The sequence below is a fragment of the Ovis canadensis genome, chromosome 6, assembly GCF_042477335.2.
Source record: "Ovis canadensis isolate MfBH-ARS-UI-01 breed Bighorn chromosome 6, ARS-UI_OviCan_v2, whole genome shotgun sequence".
In the NCBI taxonomy this organism is placed as follows: Eukaryota; Metazoa; Chordata; class Mammalia; order Artiodactyla; family Bovidae; genus Ovis; species Ovis canadensis.
Window position 1 is genome coordinate 22,932,367 of NC_091250.1, and position 19,074 is coordinate 22,951,440.

The window sequence follows — 19,074 nt, forward strand, 5'->3', positions numbered from 1 at the left end:
ATGGACCTTTGTTGGCAAAGTAATGTCTCTGCTTTTGAATATGCTATCTAGGTTGGTCATAACTTTCCTTCCAAAGAGTAAGTATCTTTTAATTTCATGGCTGCAGTCACCATCTGCAGTGATTTTGGAGCCCAAAAAAATAAAGTCTAACACTGTTTCCACTGTTTCCCCATCTATTTCCCATGAAGTGATGGGACCAGATGCCATGATCTTCATTTTCTGAATGTTGAGCTTTAAGTCAACTTTTTCATTCTCCTCTTTCACTTTCATCAAGAGGCTTTTTAGTTCTTCACTTTGTCCATAAGGGTGGTGTCCTCTGCATGTCTGAGGTTATTGATATTTCTCCTGGCAATCTTGATTCCAGCTTGTGTTTTTTCCAGACCAGCGTTTCTCATGATGTACTCTGCATATAAGTTAAATAACCAGGGTGACAATATACAGCCTTGATGTACTCCTTTTCCTATTTGGAACCAGTCTGTTATTCCAAGTCCAGTTCTAACTGTTGCTTCCTGACCTGCATATAGGTTTCTCAAGAGGCAGGTCAGGTGGTTTGGTATTCACAGCTCTTTCAGAATTTTCCACAGTTTATTGTGATCCACACAGTCAAAGGCTTTGGCATAGTCAATAAAGCAGAAATAGATGTTTTTCTGGAACTCTCTTGCTTTTTCCATGATCCAGCGGATGTTGGTGATTTGATCTCTGGTTCCTCTGCCTTTTCTAAAACCAGCTTGAACATCAGGGAGTTCATGGTTCACGTATTGCTGAAGCCTGGCTTGGAGAATTTTGAGCATTACTTTACTAGCATGTGAGATGAGTGCACTTGTGTGGTAGTTTGAGCATTCTTTGGCATCGCCTTTCTTTGGGATTGGAATGAAAACTGACCTTTTCCAGTCTTGTGGCCACTGCTGAGTTTTCCAAATGTGCTGGCATATTGAGTGCAGCACTTTCACAGCATCATCTTTCAGGATTTGAAATAGCTCAACTGGAATTCCATCACCTCCACTAGCTTTGTTCATAGTGATGTTTTCTAAGGCTGACTTAACTTCACATTCCAGAATGTCTAGCTCTAGGTGAGTGATCACACCATCGTGATTATCTGGGTCGTGAAGATCTTTTTTATACAGTTCTTCTGTGTATTCCTGCCCTCTCTTCTTAATATCTTCTGCTTCTGTTAGGTCCATACCATTTCTGTCCTTTATCAAGCCCATCTTTGTATGAAATGTTCCCTTGGTATCTCTAATTTTCTTGAAGAGATCTCTAGTCTTTCCCATTCTGTTGTTTTCCTCTATTTCTTTGCAATGATCGCTGAGGAAGGCTTTTTAATCTCTTCTTGCTATTCTTTGGAACTTTGCATTCAGATCTTATATCTTTCCTTTCTCCTTTGCTTTCTGCTTCTCTTGTTTTCACAGCTATTTGTAAGATATTTGTTAGAATAATTATAGAAGTTTAAATAGTACATATTCCCAGATATGAAATACTATCAGATTTTCTAAGGTCAGGTTCCGTATCCTTAAGTGAGGTGAGATTTTTCACAAGCAGAGTGAAGACAGGAATACATACCTGTAGCCTGAAGCACAGAAATGTAGGATGTAATGGAATTTGTATAATGTGCCATTTGCACAAAATGTCAAATAGAAGTGAATTCAACAGATGATAATGGGTGTTTCTGAAGCATCAAAGAACATCTTTTGAAGGCAAAGGGGCCTCTTTAGAAAGGTCGGGCAAATTTAACGTTTAGGGTTTCTTGCATTTTATAATAAAGGCCTCACCCTCCAGACCTACACTGTCTCCAATTCATAAGCCACAATGATTTTGAGCTACCAAGACAAGGTAGTTCAATAATTAGTGAAAAAGAGAGCCAGTAACATTTATGTGGTGAGTTCTTTTTGTAGTGTGTTGTTTTCTCCCATGCACACAGTAAAGCTCCTAGAAGGATTCCAGTTGTTATCATATTACATAATTTGGCTGGCACAACAAAGTGGTGTCTTCAAACTCTGCGCAGCACAGAAATCATCTTCTGTTTTTCTGGAAATTGCTTCGTTGGTCATATGTCATGCTGGCGTTCCTTTCTTTTAGGGGTAAAGACATGTAAACATTTCTGGAAAGTTTGATCTGCTATCTGTTCTGGTCTACAGTGTATTAATAGAAGGTGCCAAAATTTAGGACACTTTTTAATTTAGATGCCCACACTTGTTCCGGGGGTGCTAAGGTCATGTCAAGTGTTTTATTGGTATCTTATTTGGTCCAAGCTTGCTTATTCTGGGAAAGGATCCAAAAATCACAAAAGAATGGCAGGAGGTACTGAAATCAGATAACTTTTAACATCTGAAAACTGTGCCACCTTCCTGGTAGTCCTCTATACCTACGGCACTTTAGGCCCTGAAATAGTCCTCAGGCAGTTCTGGATCTTGGACCTAAACTCTATTGATTTTGTCTGACTCCAGGGGCTCATGGAAAAAGCAGGGGCCAGTTCTTGTTTGCTTATGTGCCCACATTTTTCTAATATACTGGCTGGTACTTATGGGTACTTGAAAAGTATTTGCTGAATACACAAGATGGTAAAGAATTCAGCTTCATATTTCCAGGGTGGAAACAGGTCCACATTTGGAGAATGTGAATTCAGGTTATTCAAAGAATTGGTGAGCAGAGTAGAGTGGTTTAATAATTTGGGGGTTAAATGTGAAATGCCTGCCTCATTTAAGCTTTGCTACTCCCATAACAGCTCAGAACTTTTTCTTAAAACTGAAAGATGTAAATTTTGCAACACTCCACATTTATTTGTTTCTGGGTTGACCCTGTGTTTCTAAGTGATTTTACTCAGAGCCAGATTAAGATGTTTAGGGTTTCTAAATGTTAGCGGGGTTGTACGGCCCTCCATGTGCTGCTCCAACCATCCGCTGCCTCCCCAAGTAATTATAAAAGATAATACCAAACCGTAGAATATAAAACTTAACTGTATGCCTACATCAAACATTTTTCTTGGAAATTCTGATTGCAAATCTTGGCTATTTTTGATCAAAGATGGAGTTTTTTCATTTTCATTTGCCCTGCTTTGCTTGTACCCGAGGCCTGTGTTTAGGTTGCCTGATAGGGAAGCCCTGGTTTTGCCCAGTTCTCCAGAAAGAACAGATCCATGTGTCCAGGTTAACTAACTGTGCCTGGGCTAATTCTGTAAGTGACCTTGGCACACTGAAACACACAGACTTCAACCTTGTGGCTCTGTTGTCTTAAAGGGACTGCTGAGGTGCTAACATTCAGGGACAGGCAAGGCCAGTCTAAGGACTGAATACGTTTGCTGTCCTTGAGAGCCAAGCTCTAGTTATTGCTAATAGATTGATATTTAGTTATTGTTGTTTGTATTAACTGCCTTTTATAAACGCATAATTTGTCAATCAAAGTGTTTACAATTGGGGTATTTTTAGCAAGTTATCATTAAAATCTTTAATCGATCTTTCGTTTTCTACCATCTCTTTGGAGACCACTTAAAGGACTGTTCATTCCTGTTATAGTCCCTATACACATTACTGTCTTAGGAACAGCTTTGTTTTTTAAATTGAATATTCTCACAGATATTCTTAAGTGGGATCTAAGTATTATTGCATTCCTCTCTACTTCCAAAGCAGTTTTAAATCAATCCCTTTAATCTTGATGTAATCAAGGACTAAATTTTTTATTCTGCTGTATACAAGCATATTTATTTGAGTCAGTGGGAAACAGCAGCTGAAGTAGTTGATGGATCCTTGACTCTCACAGCTATTATTTAATACTACATAATTAATCAGTATCAACCAGTGTGCTGAAGAATTGGCAAGAAAATATATAATAGTTAGAATATATATAAATCCTAGCAGGAGCACAGCTTATACTCAATCCATTTCTTTAGCTTTCCATTTGGACTGCTCACAAGCAAACCTTGAGGGCATTGATACATATAAAATAGAGATCATGCAATCTGACAACAGAAGTTAATATATAACACCTTATGCTAAACTACACGCAAAATGTTTATGTTCATGCTCTATAGTGGTTATAAGAATTTACTTTTACACCACTTTCTGCACAGAATTTGTACATTAAAAGACTTCTAGATACATTTTAGGAGTAACATGTTTGTTTGTAACACCTATTCCTCCTACATCACCTATTTTGTGTATAGTAGACATTTTAAGTTTTAATTTTAATTAACTCTTTTTTTCAGATGGCTGATATGGTTCTAATTTCAAAGGCCCAAAATCAAATTTTGTATATTGTTGATAGCTTTTATTTTTTTTAGTTTATTTTTTAAATTTTAAAATCTTTAATTCTTACATGCATTCCCAAACATGAACCCCCCTCCCACCTCCCTCCCCATAACATCTTTCTGGGTCATCCTCATGCACCAGCCCCAAGCTTTTAAAAAATAGCTTTCATTACTCATGAAATGCATACACATGTCTAACTTTATTTATTTACCTTTTGTACCAAAGCAAAATAGTATATTATATGTGAACTGTGGCATCACTTTGATGTACAGTACATAAGAACAGAAAATTATGAGTTTTCTTAAGAGTAGAGAAAAATGAAATTCTTGTGTATTAGGTATTTCTCTTTTTATTTGTAATTACCATCAAAGATAATTAATGCAAGTAAAAGTTACACATGAGTCTCTCGAGGTGACAAATCCCTTCATAAACTGAGGAAAGTTTGTTTCTGTGCTCCTTCATGTCATTTAATCAAGGCACAGAGATAACTCCTGTTTGAGGCTAACAGACTTAAATGCTGATTATAAGCACTGATTTAATACTGCGCACAGTACATATGCTTTTAGATTTGTACTAATAACCCATCTTACCAATCAATCCCCCTGTGGTAGTTATTTCTATTAAAGAACTGTACCTCCTCAAAGGTTTTTGGGCTGGGGGAGTTACTAAGGATGGAAGGATGCATAACCAGGAACAAATACAAAGCAGTGGTTCCTGAAAAGACAATAGAGGTTCAGAGATTAATTGAATGAAAACAGTTTCTTACTATTAGCATTCGAGTTGTTAATAAACTGTATTACAATGATCCAAACACATACATATAAGTAATCCTTGAATTAAATTGAATAGATAACCAGCATCTTAAGAAAGGAATTCTAAAAAATGAGGACAGTGTTATGTGAGAAAAGGCCTGTTGTAAGAACTGCAAGAACAGGCTTTTGACCTCAGTTCAGTCATCGACTTTGGCTTTTTGCTTTGTCTTATCAGTGGAAAATCACCTGCCTTAATCATTTGTTAGGCTTTCTCTGAGGACAAAATGACATATTGTGCCTGAAGATATTTTGATATTAATAAAGTACTGTATAAATGAAAGACATCATAATTGAACATATTATATTAATACTTGGCTTCCCCTATAAAGTTCCCCCCAAGGCCTATGAAAGCTTATTAATTTGAGACAGAATATAAACTTTTAACCAGTTTGTTTGTTTGAATGTACTTACATACCTATACAAAGTAGTGTCAAAATTGTTTAAATTGCTAAATTTGGAAAAAAAAATTGGTGCCTTTTCTTGATGACATAACACAATTTGCATTTTTGGAAAGAAGGTGACATATCATAGGTACCCATATAGATTTGTTCAAATAACTCTTGTCAACAGCAATATTGTCTAAAACAATGAGTTGGAAGAGGCAGTGTTCCTAGATTTTATATGAAGCAAACAATGAACATTTTATCTACAATCATAGATAACTATAGGGAATGAAACACAGTAATCTATGCTATACAAGGTAAAAATGATCTTTACAAACTCGACTTAAAACAGTGGTTCTCGAACTTTAGCATGCATCAGGTTCACCTGAAGTGAAAGTCAAAGTCACTCAGTCGTGTCCACCTCTGCGACCTGGAATTCTCCAGGCCAGAATACTAGAGTAGGTAGCTTTTCCCTTTTCCAGGGGATCTTCCCAACCCAGGGATCGATCCCAGGTCTCCTGCTTTGCAGGTGGATTCTTTACCAGCTGAGCCACAAGGGAAGCCCAAGAATATTGAAATGGGTAGCCTATCCCTTCTCCAGGGGATCTTCCTGACCCAGGAATCGAACCAGGGTCTCCTGCATTGCAGGCAGATTCTTTACCAACTGAGCTATTAGAGAAGCCCCAGGTTCACCTAGAGGGCTTTAAAACAGAGCTGGGCCTGATCCCAGAGTTTCTGATTCAGCACACTTCAAGAATCATTGACTTACAAGAAATACGGGACAAAATAAAAAACTTTTTGGGAAAAAAAAATGTTCCATTACTTGAGTCCATAGTAAAGCTTTCTAGAGCATACTTCAGAGTCTGATAACTTCTAGGATCAAGAGTTTTATTTCTAGCACTTACCAGCTGTTTGAACTTGAACAAAAAATATATGACCTGAGTCTTAGTGTTCTTATCCGTGTAGTAGGGAAGAAAATACTTAGCTATCACAGCTTTATGAGGGTCAAGTGAGGTAATCTATTTAAAAATAGTTAAAAAGCTCAATATCTGAATATTGTATTTTAAAAAAATAACATTTTTTGAGCTAAAATTCAGTAATACATTTTAAAAAATTAAACAGAATATAGTGTTTGTAAAGACAAAAAGAATAGCTATTACAACGTGAAAGAAGAAAACAGGGCAATCCTTTCTGAGATCAACTGATAAAATTCTTTTCTGAATTTTATTTTAAAGAATTGTATTATATCATATTACTTGCTTTTAATAGCATGATGAGCATTAATAAGACAAGCAAAAAAATGAATACAATCTAATTATCTGCCTAGTCAGTAAAAGGCACACTGTAATTTATCAGTGGTCAAAAAATTAAGTTGTGGTTTCTGAATTCTATCTTTACCTACTCATATTCTTGGGTCTGAATAAACTGTCATGTGTGTGTGTGTATTTCAACAATATAATCATAGACACAAAACCAGAAATTCAAAAATTAAAAAAAAAAGCTTCAGGTTTTCTGTTTTTGTTAGTTTCAACACTAAAAATATTTGAATATCCAGATGACTATACCTTTATGCAAAATTATTCAGAAAAATACTTTTGGCAAAACTAAGGATTAAAAATAAAGTGAATTAATTTTTATGGAATTGATACAAGAAGCTATGTCTGTCCACTTAAAAAATAACCTCATAAAATATCAATAGATACAATAGGGATGAATCTCAAAAGCAATATGCTAAGTGAAGGAAGTCCAACACAAAAGATACTTTATATTTCCATTTACGTTAAATTCTAGAAAGGCCAAAACTACAGTGCCAGAAGGTGGTTTTCTGTGACTAAGGATTGGGCAAGGAAAACTGACTAGAAAAAAGATGCGGAGAAACTTTTTAGGGAGACAGAAGTGCTCTAAATCTTAAATGTTGTAGTAGTTACACCACTGTGTACAATTTCTAAGATTTATAAAACTATGCATTTAAAGTTGTTGAATTTTATCATATGTAAATTATATCTCTATAAAACAGAAAATTTCAATTTCTATGAAAAGGATTTAAAAATTCCCTTCCAAAGGTAAATGTCATATATACATTGTAACATAAACATTTGGAAACCCAATTGAGCAGAAGATGACAAGTAATGATTCTGCCATGTAACCATGACATTAAAATGTCTGCATATCTCGCGCAACACAAGAGGAAGTCTATCCTGCAGGGCTTTCTGAAGCAAACTTGATCTGCCAAGCTTCCGAGATGCGACCGTTAATGACAAAGCTGTGTGATGGCAGGGGGAGTTCGCGAAAGAAGCTTTAGTTTAAATGTCTTTCTAGTTGCTTCTTGACTGTAAATAAGGACAAGTGAGATAAATGAGGATAAGAGAAGTACATGCCATATTCACTTGTTTACAGATTGGTGTTTGTAAATGGGACTAAGAGAAAATGAATAGGTTAACTTAACTGTGTATATTACATAGAAGTCTCCCAAGTTATTTCTAGAGAAATAAGGAAAGGAAGTGTATTCCCCTTAGAAGGGATATGAAATGGCTGCTCTCTGTGAAGCTAGAAACGAAGAGCCCCAAATAATTTATCATGCAGGATACAGCTTGAATGTCTGGCATTTTTAAAGCTTCCACTGGGCTTCATTTTAATACTGTTTCTTAAAGAAACAAGAAGTTTCTGGGAAAAACTGCACATCAACTTAAAAAAAGGTGCCAGAGATTTCTTCTGGTTATGAATAAATATCTTTCTTAACACAAAGTAACACAAAGTTTTGTTTATGCTTAGGAATTCTGCTTGTCAAACATCCTTTATAAACTTTTGGAAAATAGTCATTTCTGCAAGAAATAGTTTAGAAATAAACTGTATCAGGAAGATGTCAGGAAAAGGCTAAATTTCTGGAAGATTTATAGGTACTTATATGCGTCCATCTTGAAATTTGATGAAATCTTGTAAGTCACTCTTTAAACACAGGATTAGTTTTGATTTTAGAAATGTTAATAGCAGCAATTTTCAATTAGGATCTTTGGGGGAAAAGTAACATTCGCCACCAAATTGACTGCTGGATATTCCAACTATGTAATATCTATTTTCGTCCTTTTTACTTAAAAATTCAGCTCAACAAAGAGAATAACATGTTATTCATTCACCAGTATTTATAGGGAGTTTGAGAAGTCATTGTGGCAAGAATTCACTGTCTACTCATCAGGATTTTTATACATGTTGATTATAACATAAAAAGCTCTCACCAGTTTTCTGGGGTCCTATTACCAAGAATTTTGGTAAGCGATCACAGGTTTTTTCTTTAGACCAAATGTCTCTGTGGCGTTTGTCATCACAAGGATTCTAAAAAGGAGAAGACAACAGAGATGAGTATTTTTTGTGGCTGCCCGTTGTGTGCTAGAGTTTTTCAGCTTCTGTCATTGAAAAGACATCCCCAGAAACAAGGCTATAGTGGCTCCCTGTTTTAAACGAAAGTCGTAAAGTGGCATCCATGGAGGATTTCAAATAAGTCCTTTTCCATGCTGAAGGTGAGTGTTGACTGAGGAGGTGAGGGAGGGGAGACATTTCCATTATGGGTAAACAGCTTCACAGCACTGAGGGTTTAATTATTTTTTTTCTGCTATTGGCGGTTCTATGTCTTGATTGTGTGTGGGTGGTTTAAGTTTTAAAATAGTGAGCTTGTTGGGCAGAGGCTGTGCTTGCTTGCCCTGCTAACCTAGGAGAGGATACACTCAGCACTGAAATATATAAGGTGTCAGATTTTTATTCTAAGTAACTTCAAGCTTTCCTGCTTGCTTCAAAAGGAGATGGATCTGGTCATAATAATACTGTTTAAAGAGACAGCAGATTCCTTTCAGCTGCTTTCAGAGGTCAGTAAATGTATGTCTAAAACTATAACTTTACAAACTATGATGCTAAAAAGCACTAAATTTCTGCAAAAGGGTAAAATGAAGGTGAATTACTACCTTAGGGAATCTGCTTTTGGACAATAGTACTTAACCAAACTCACTGTGCAAGCTGCATCTAGAATATCCTTAATTTTATCCGCTAGCTGCATATTACATAAACAATTACGGCACTTTTAATACTTTTCAGGAATAGGCAAATGGGACAGCGCTCTACTTCTATTCAATTAATACTACATGTGTAGTTAAACACACCTGCTTATTTAGCATAAACAACAGATTTTAAGACCAAGGTGAGGGTTTTTGTTTTTTTTTTTTTTGCTCTTGTTCTAGGAAAAAAGTGGTTTCAACTGAAATAATGATTACAATTTTAAAATAAGGTGTTAAATTAGCAGGAAAGATTCATATCTTTCCAGTGGCTGACACTTGGTGATGTTCTGGAGTGGTTAAAATAAAAAGACGGTTGTTTTAAAAATCTTAACTGCCAAATAGTATGCAGTGATATTTCTACAACCATCGACTTTAACCTACTAAAATATATAGTTATGTTTCTTCTTGGGGTTATCTGTTTGTGCCTATGAGGCAATTAGCTCAAGTTCACAGATAAATGAATAGAATATAAGTGCAGAGCTTACTGCAACTCCAATGTGTGGAATTTACTGAGTTCTACTTCTAAACAACAACAACTTCTGAAGATTGTTATTATTATACCATCCGCTCTGTCAGTAATTCTCACTTAGAACAGTGATGCAGAGTGCACTGTCTGGAGCCATGTGGCCCAGAATTCATTACCATTCTGTCACACAACAGCTGTATGCCTTTCTTAGGTGTCTCAGCCTCTCTGTGTTGCCCCAGTTTCTTTATCTGTAAAATGGGGGTAGTAACTATACCTTCATTCAGTGAAGACTGAATGGAAGCATATGTAAAGAACTCGGTCACACAGATGACAGGCACTATGCAGCTACTTGCTAAGATTATTACTTTCCCTAGGTCGTGGGGTGGGCAATTCAGGCTCAAAGTGTGTTTCTGTAATTCTAGGACACGTAGAGTGTAAGCTTTGAAATCTGGGTTATGCCCGGAACCGTTTGAATATGCCATATTTAGTAGACATTTTCTCTCAAGAAGCTCAGTGATTTTGCCTCTGAACATTTTCCCCATGTCCAAAGTAATACCTGACTAATGTTTTTGCCTATATTCTGCAGCTGTCGGTGACCCTGTGGTTCAGAGGCAGATAGCAGTTCTGAATTCTCCTCACCTGCCCCTTTAATGTTGTTTAGTCACGAGAGGTATATGGATGTGTTCAAGGCCGACTCCCTACCTAACACATACCTAAAACCATCTTCTGTTGTGTCAACCTACTGCAATCTGCAAATTGATCCCTCACTCCTGATTGAAAATATGACATCCACTGACCCTCTCACTGAGCTTTCAGCATTCATAGTTTCTAAAGGGCCTGGGAACAGAGGATATGGCCCACTATGAAGTTTCTCAAATCTACTAACATTTCCAAAATTGACATTATCCCCACCCCCCAACCCCTGCCCGATGCCTTCACTTTTCAGATTTGTATTAACTCATAGAACATATGTTTGTGGGATTAATTAATTATACCAATTATTGACCCAATCTTACCTGCCAGAGAGGGTCTTTTTGATCAGGAAAGAGCTCAAAATACTTGTGAGCCAGCTGCACTGGAGGCAGAGTCTGAAGTCTCAAGTTGGTCCAGCTCTGCACGAAGTTGGCCAGGTTGACAAATGTGTATAATCCTAGCCGGTCATTCCCATAGTTAGACAAATGGGTCATGAAAATGCTGATCTGAAAAAGGCAAGTGAACTTCAGCATAAACACAAGTGATTTTCACCCTAGGGGGCAGTGCAACCATAGCAATGCTAGTTTTTCTAAAGAACTCTTTGCATAGGGTTTCAGTTCATGAAATGTTTTGGAATTTTGGACATATCTCACATATTCTCACTATATTAATGCACTACGGAGGATGGATGTATTATTAGTAAGACATGGTGAGCATTTTTTTCTGAGGTTTAAATGTATTTCATGACAAAAAATGAGTCCAGCTGCCATAGCCCCTGTTAGTGCAACTAGACCAATGCTGAATAACATGTCCTTGATGTTCACACATAACGGCTTTCTGATATGTGAACTGTTCATAATTTGAGGTAGTAGGAGGGTGGGATTCTGTAATATTAGTCAACTTAATTTGGTTTGTAACATAGTACATAAAGTTAATGGACATAAATAATCAATGAGTTGTCATTATTAGCATTAGCTGAAAATCCTCTGATTTGTATTTATCAGAGGCCGTAATGACAAAAGACCAGCAACTGAAGTTTTACTAAGATAACTATCAACTATTTTCTATCCATAATACTCTGAAAGTCTTTTCCATATTTGTTGAGTCTACTGTTTATCAAATACCCCGAAGAAAAGTTTTCTGTGCTTCAATAGGTAAAATAAATTCTTCCTATGCAAGCAGGTATCCTAGATCAAATCCATAAATTGAAAAAAAAATTATAGCAAACATGGGGAACTTTTTATAATGAAATAAATTTGAATTCTGTAGGTTTAATTAGATTGGTAAGGAATGTAGAAAGGGCATTTTTATAGCTATTACTTTAAGTGAATGCAAATAGTTTTTTTGGTTAGTGTTGACAAATGGAAATAATTCTGCATGAGGTTTCCAATGGCAATGAAAACCACTGTGACATTTATGCTGCTATAAAAAGATCATAAAAATAATTCATGTGATAATAGTATGATCCTAAAATATATAATGTCATATGAATGAATAGTAATAATGGTTATTTTAATCATCATAATAATGAACATAATAGCTTCATTCATTAAGTGACAGAAATATTTAAGAAAATTTATTGAGGTAAAGTGGTAGTGATGAAAATTTTGATGTAGAGAAGCAGAGAAATACAGTTACTTGTAACTATGAATAAAAGGAAACAGTGATATCCTATATTCTATTGAACAAATCACACAGACTTTAACATGAAAAATTTCAAGTATGATCAAGGATGTTTGTGTTTCTATTCATGCTGCCTGATTGTATTTTAAATCTTAGAATTTTAAAGACAAAAATACTTCCAGGGTGATTTTAAATAGCTACCAGCACACCGATGCACTCGTGGAGTTGCTTGGTGAGATTTTTTACCATTTAGGGTATTTGGGAAAAATGAGACTTTTAAAACTTAACCTTCTGGTTATTATGATTTTTTTTTTTAGTAGTTTCAATTGTTTGAGTTTTCTCACCCTCTCCTTTCTTCCTTCAAAATTCATCAAAACAGTAGGCTATTGAGAGACTTAAGAAAATCATTCTTAAGTTTGGAAGTTCTTTTCTAATATCTACTATAGGCAGTCTTTCATTATTTGTTTTATATGCCACATTTTTCATTGTAGTCCAATAACAATGGCAAAATACTTCATGTTGCCTTTCTACTAATTTTTTCATACAATGTAAAAAATATATATGTTAACCTAGCTAGCCACTAATTCAAATTTATTGCTTTATTTTTATGAAAAATGTATCAAAAAAAATCTGTGTCTGCATTTCACTTGAACAATATCTGCATTGAACAGAAAATGAAAAACTTAGAGACACTGTGTGACCTTCTGACACAAGTGCATTTGACACCCCTTTGAATTTGGTTTCAACCCTGGAGAGCGCTTTATGCTGTGCCACTTAAACCATAGCGCCACATTTCCACTTGTGTTCTTTCGGGTAGAAACAGAAGTGGCCCAAAGTGAGTATGAGCTGGTTGTTGACATTGCTTTTGCTGAAACTGAACCTGATGGGCAAGAATTAAGGTTATACTTATAAGGTGTTGAACTTAATCCTGTAAAAGAAAAGCTACTTAACCTCCAACCAGCGAACCTTTCCTAAGTGTGAAAGTTTCCTAAGTTTCAATTCTATTTTTGTATGCCTACTTTAACATGATGCAAAGTGTACCATTAGCAAAAGGACTGTGTCAAAGTGATGGTTTTGTGATGGTTGTCATCTCGTGACACCATTCTAGGATTTGGACTCAAGCCTGGGATTTGTTTTGTGCTCCATAAAAAGAATATAATTGGTCAGGACATGAAGCGTCTCACTTTCTTTTTAAACTCTTTTCTAGGGGGTGAATCATAGTTTTCTCGCCACATATACTGTTGTATATATCTTTTTTTTTGATGAACAGGTAGCCTCTCCAAGTTTTCTTTATTATTTTTTAGTTAGGAAGGGATGCACAACAAGCAACAGGCCAGGTGGGAACAGATTATATAAGGAGAAGGTTTTGGTTAAAAATTAGCTTGCTTTCCAAATTGTATTTCTTCTTTTGTCCTGATCTGTGACAGCTTTAGTGACCCTTTACTTCTCGGCAACCCCTCACCTGGCAGCAATGTCTGCACAGACTAGAAAGAAATGAAGAAGGAATTGGAGGAGGTTGCCATTTCAGGGAAAGTAGATATTAATCTTTTCCTAAAGAAGATGCCTTTATAATTTTAAGAGCATTTCAAAACTGAGGGGTTTTGTTTGTTTTGCTTTAAACAAGGATTGAATGTATCAAAATAAGTTATGTTTACTATAGATACAGAATCCAATGAGGAGGAAAATGTCAAAGGAAGTTGCAACTGCATTTCTATAACAGTTTTTGCTGTAAGCCTACTGCAAGCGATTTTTGTTGTTACTCAAAAGACTGCTTAAAATCCAAATCATTGGAAATTACCAAAGGCATAAAGTCTATCTGATTAACAGCTGAAAGCAATTTTAGCCCAATTAACATATATTTGTATAGCAAGATACTTATATATAATTTTTTTCTGTAAAGGCAAAAGGTGAATGCCAAACATCATATATCCTGGCATTTATGAGAATGAAACAGTTACCAGTTGTAAAACAGTGACTCAGAGAAAGATATGGGAAGTTTTGTCTACACTTTCCAGCTTCAATCATGTGACTCGGATAAGTTCCAGGCAGAAGAGATGAGTGAACTGCTACCAAGAAGAATAAGGAGCAAATCATAGGTCTTGGTGCAAACACAGTTGACAATGCAGTAATTACTCTGCTTTGAGAAGGTCAGGAGGAAGGGAGACAAAACTTAGGTGGAAAAAAGTATGTTATCAATACGTAACATTTGTCATAAACTATGCCATTTATGGGGCTTCCCAGGTGGCACTAGTGGTAAAGAAACCGGGTGCCAATGCAGGAGACGTAAGAGATGGGGTTTGATCCTTGGGTCGGGAATAGCCCCTGGAGGAGGGCATGGCAACCCACTCCAGTATTCTTGCCCGGTGAACCCACAGACAGAGGAGCCTGACAGGCTATAGCCCGTGAAGTGACTTAGCGTGCACGCATGCCATTTATGATGGTGCTGCTTAGTTCAAATCCACCACCTTTCTTATCCTATTTGCCAGATGCTCTGATTGATCCTGTAGAGGTGCAAATATAAATATGATGCTCACTTTTTGCGAATCTTGTTTGTGAAAAAGTTTAGAATTCAAGAGGCACAAAAGAGTTTATAATGCAAATGTCTTACCTCCCACCTCTCTCCTTTAGGCAAGCAGTTCTGTTTTGTTTTGGTATCCTTCCAGGTGATCAGAGATTCAAAAGCCTAGCATATGTACACATCACCTAGGAAGTTTACAGAAGTTCAGATCGCCAGGCCTTACACTCAGAGATTCTGATTTTCTGGTCTGGAGGGTGGCCTGGTGCCTACATTTAGAGGAGCATCCCCAGGTTTTCAGATGCAGGTGCCACTGGAATATGATTTGAAGAAAACCAGCCAGACCTATCATTTATTCCCACAGGAAAGATTTTGTTCATTGAAATCATCAGCTTTTCTGTAGTGATTCTTTTTTAATAAGTTTAAAAAACAAACAAGACACATTTATGAATATGTTTTGATGTTATAGACTTAAAGCTAACCATGGCACAAAGAACAACTTGGTGAGTGCTCTTGGCCATGCCTTTGGAGGGCTTCTGCATTGCTGACGTATGTGTGGAGATCCACAGAAGACTGATAAAAAGAACTGGTCCACACAGACACATACTGTTGGTTCCTAAGTCTCCTTCCATCCCGTTTTTTATTTTTAAACCAAAGCAAAATTCTTCTCTGTTTTGTCATGTACCCCTCAGATGCATATTGCCTCATAACTTCTCTATTTAATAGGCTGCTTTTCATATTCATTTTTACTTTATTTCATAGCTTTTAAAAGATTTTCTGGAAGAGGACAAGCATAAGGTAATTAACTTCTTTAGGGAAAAAAAATAAGGAAAACAGTTCATTTTCATAGGATAGTGATCAAACTGTAGAAGTCTTATTACCAAGAAAATATGAGTTTCACCACTGTCAAGATGGTACTTCATTCCATGAGGATGTCTGTTTCTGGAAAATAAATTAAAACTTCTGAGGAGAAGGTTCTTCTAATGAGGCCCTGGGCCTAAAGCTCCTAAAGCTCCAATAATTTCACAGATCAAACCCTCTAATAGTTTCTCATTGCCTTCTGAATTAAATAAAATTCAGGATGTCATCCTAAATTACATCATGATCCCAGGTTACTTTTCCAATCTTATCTGTGTTCAGGGCACCAATCAGCCTGCTTTGCTTATTGCTCCCCAGTGTTCCCTAGACTCACCTACCTCTATGCTTAGTCCATGCAGTTTCTTCTTTAGAAACACTGCCTCACTTTTCTGCTTGTCCATCCTATGTATCCAGAGGGTTACGTCTAATTTTTCAGATCTCTCCAGGCAAATGCAGTCTTTCAAAAATTGAGCCTCAGAGTATTACAGTTTAGACTTTCTGACATTTTCTTAACTCTGACTTGTATTATGCTTTAAAATACTAGTTTTATTTGTGTCTAGATTGTCAGTTCCTTGGGGGCTGGCATGAGGTCTCCTCAACTTTATTTTCTGAACTTCCCTGAGTTTACTACGTAGAGTATGCTCCTTGTGTTGGCACTAATAATCTTACTTAAAAAGCTGGGCAATCTAGGGTCAGTTATTTTTCTCAGTGCCATTGATTCTGATAATACTTTAGCACCATTCAAATTGTGAGCCTCCTCAATGATTTATTCTTGCCTCTTCCAGCTCTATCCCCGTTTGCTCTGTACTCTTCCCTCGAACTCTGCCCACCCACTCTTCACTTAGTTTTTACTGCCCATTCCCTTCTGTTTCCTGTGAAACTTCCTTCCTTTGTAAATTAACGGTATCTTTAGGTCTTCGACTTTAGCCTGCATGGTGGCTAAGAAAGTGGGCTGTACCACATATTGGCTCTTTGATCTTAGCAAGTTATTTAAACTCTCAGTGCTTTAATTTACTTATATGAAAGGAAAAAAGGGGATAGAAAAATAGCAACTACCTCACAGGGTTGTTCTGATGATTAAATGTAATAAAACATGTAAAGCACTCCTTGGCACACAGTAATCGCTTAATGTGTGCCTGCATGCTAAGTTGCTTCAGTCATGTCTGACTCTCTGCAACCTTGTGGACTGTAGCCCATCGGGCTCCTGTGTCCATGGGATTCTTCAGGCAAGAATACTGGAGTGGGTTGCCATGCCCTCCTCCAGGGGATCTTTCCAGTCCAGGGATCAAACCCGCATCTGTCTCCTGCATTGGCAGGTGGGTTCTTTACCACTAGCACCACCTGGGGAGCCCCAATTGCTTACTATCTAATAGCCATTTGTTATTGTTTTTGTTGTTATATTACTATGGGTTTGGAGGAACATCAGTTCTCATTTATAGTTTCCTTCCAGCAGCTCATCAACCTTATCTATATCTCTAGTTTCTTAATCCCTTCATTTTTTTCTGCATCTGTCAATGTTGATCTGATTCCTTCCTTCAAAATTCTCTGGTCAGTAATTTGAACTTCTCTCCCACTATCACCTCAGATTCCCAACCATCTTTTTGCTTTCTATTGTCTGCAGATCTGAGACTTTCCATCAATTTTCCACTCAATTTCTTCACTCCCATGAATGGATGTTCAGCACAGTTAGAGAAAAAATATACAGTGGCAGCTATCCGGGTCACAGAGGCACAGGGTCCAATTTCTATGGGATCCTCTATCTATTGATATTCTCTTTATTCATTCTTTATCCCTTCACTCTTCAGTTACCTTCAGCAGCTCTTGCAAACTCTCATTCTTCTCTTAAGGCCTTTTTCTCAGTCTCCACTTTCCCTAATCGCCCTAGTTTGTCATATTGTGATTGACGGAGAAGTAATGGTCATAAGGCGGGCACCCTTTCAACTCCTACCCTCCCTGCAGACACTCGTCTTCTAAAATTCCTCCTGACGCCTTCAGTGTCAGACAGAAGTGTTCCATTTTGTTTTCAAGACCCAGTATATCTCCAAGTGCCTTTTACCCCCTTTACTTTTAGCTCCTAAGATCTCTTTCTATCACTTATCCCTCTGTTTCCCTCTATTTTTAATCTGCTCTACTGTTCCTTCCCTAATACCTGAAAACATGCTTGAGGCTCTTTCACCTTAGGCTCTCTCTGGAGCTTTTTTATGTTTTAGACCTTGTCCTTCCCAGCCAGGGTCTTTAAAGGAGCAGTGTAATAGGTGCTATCACATCTCATTTTCGTTCACTTTTTAGTCTTTTGTAATCTGGGGTTTGTTCCCACCATTCCATTGCAAACAATATCTGAGGTCTTAAAAAATCATTGTGTAACTCACACAGGAAACATTTCAGATTCATGGGATACATTCATTAAAGTAACCTTATCGCTTTTTTGCACTGTCTCTTTAATATTTACTCAGTGTGGGTGGTTTCCCCTTATCCCTGGATGAGGCTGGGCCAGGCAGCATGCCCTCCTTAGTTTCTTTAGTGAATAGATAGCACTCATGTAGCTTTAAGTTGCTAGCACAGTGTTGATTTACTTGTTTAAATCTCCTTGTTCAGAGAAAAGAATCAAAACTCCAAGCCTAATGCAATATTAAATCTTCTTCTTTCTCTCAGCTGCAACCTGGTGCAGGAGAGGATCTGCCAGAGAGGCTGGGAAGAGAGCCTGATTGATTCTTCTCCAGTGGGTGATTTTATTCTTCATCTTGCTAGCTGACATTTCTTATCCCTTAGTGTTTGGGACATGGACATGAAGGAGGGAAAGGGAGACAGAGAATTATTCTGTGGTTGACAATGTCATAAAATGGAATATACTTAAGTCATTCGAGATCTTTGGTGATACTTCTTCCAGGCCCCACTAATGCAGTTTCCTTTATGAGGCTCAGTCTTTAGTGGAGTCCCTTTAAAAGGATTCCCAGATAACATTCCTACCAAGAATTCCACATCTGGGCCCTGAGAGTTCGAGGCCTTTGACCTGACTTTGGAAAAGAAGGCACATATTAGACGTGTGCACCTCCTCTTTCAGTCCTCTAAAATAACTTTTTTATATGTAAGAATCTATAAGTAATACTGTTATGCAATGAGTTATATTTTCTAAAAGTGAACTATTTGAGGAATTAGGTAAATCAGCTTAAGAACTGGAGTTTTAAAATGTTACATTTCTGAAACTGTCAACCCTTTCAGACAGTAGCAACGACCCAGAACCACATGTAACAGACCATTGTAGCCAACATCTCTCTCATGGTTTAGCTTTATGAGTCAAGAGGCAGACTCTAGCCCCAAATGTCCCTTTTCGGCAGGGAAGCCATAGCAAGCTCTCTTCTCGTTTCAGTGGCCCTCACTGCAGAGCTGAGATGAGCAGCAGGTCATTCACCCTCTGCCCTCCCGCAGGCAGAAAGTGGTGG

General features: G+C 37.2%; 1 protein-coding gene across 3 annotated transcripts in view; it reads right to left on the reverse strand.

Moving 5' to 3' along the window:
* LOC138442283 (bifunctional heparan sulfate N-deacetylase/N-sulfotransferase 3) overlaps nt 1-19,074 on the reverse strand; it is a 164,368-nt gene that overhangs the window by 26,027 nt on the left and 119,267 nt on the right. Inside the window, exons 6-9 of one of the 3 annotated variants that reach the window (XR_011446604.1) lie at nt 15,658-15,718; nt 10,962-11,144; nt 8,670-8,766; nt 4,876-4,955 (exon numbers count right to left, since the gene is read on the reverse strand). Coding sequence is in view for 1 of the 3 variants with exons in the window: in XM_069593396.1 (XP_069449497.1) it covers nt 4,832-4,955; nt 8,670-8,766; nt 10,962-11,144 (404 nt within the window). In the remaining 2 variants the exon portion in view is untranslated. Of the gene's footprint in view, nt 1-4,831; nt 4,956-8,669; nt 8,767-10,961; nt 11,145-15,657; nt 15,719-19,074 lie in introns of all 3 variants that reach the window. The other 2 variants (XR_011446603.1, XM_069593396.1) reach the window with 2 other exon arrangements.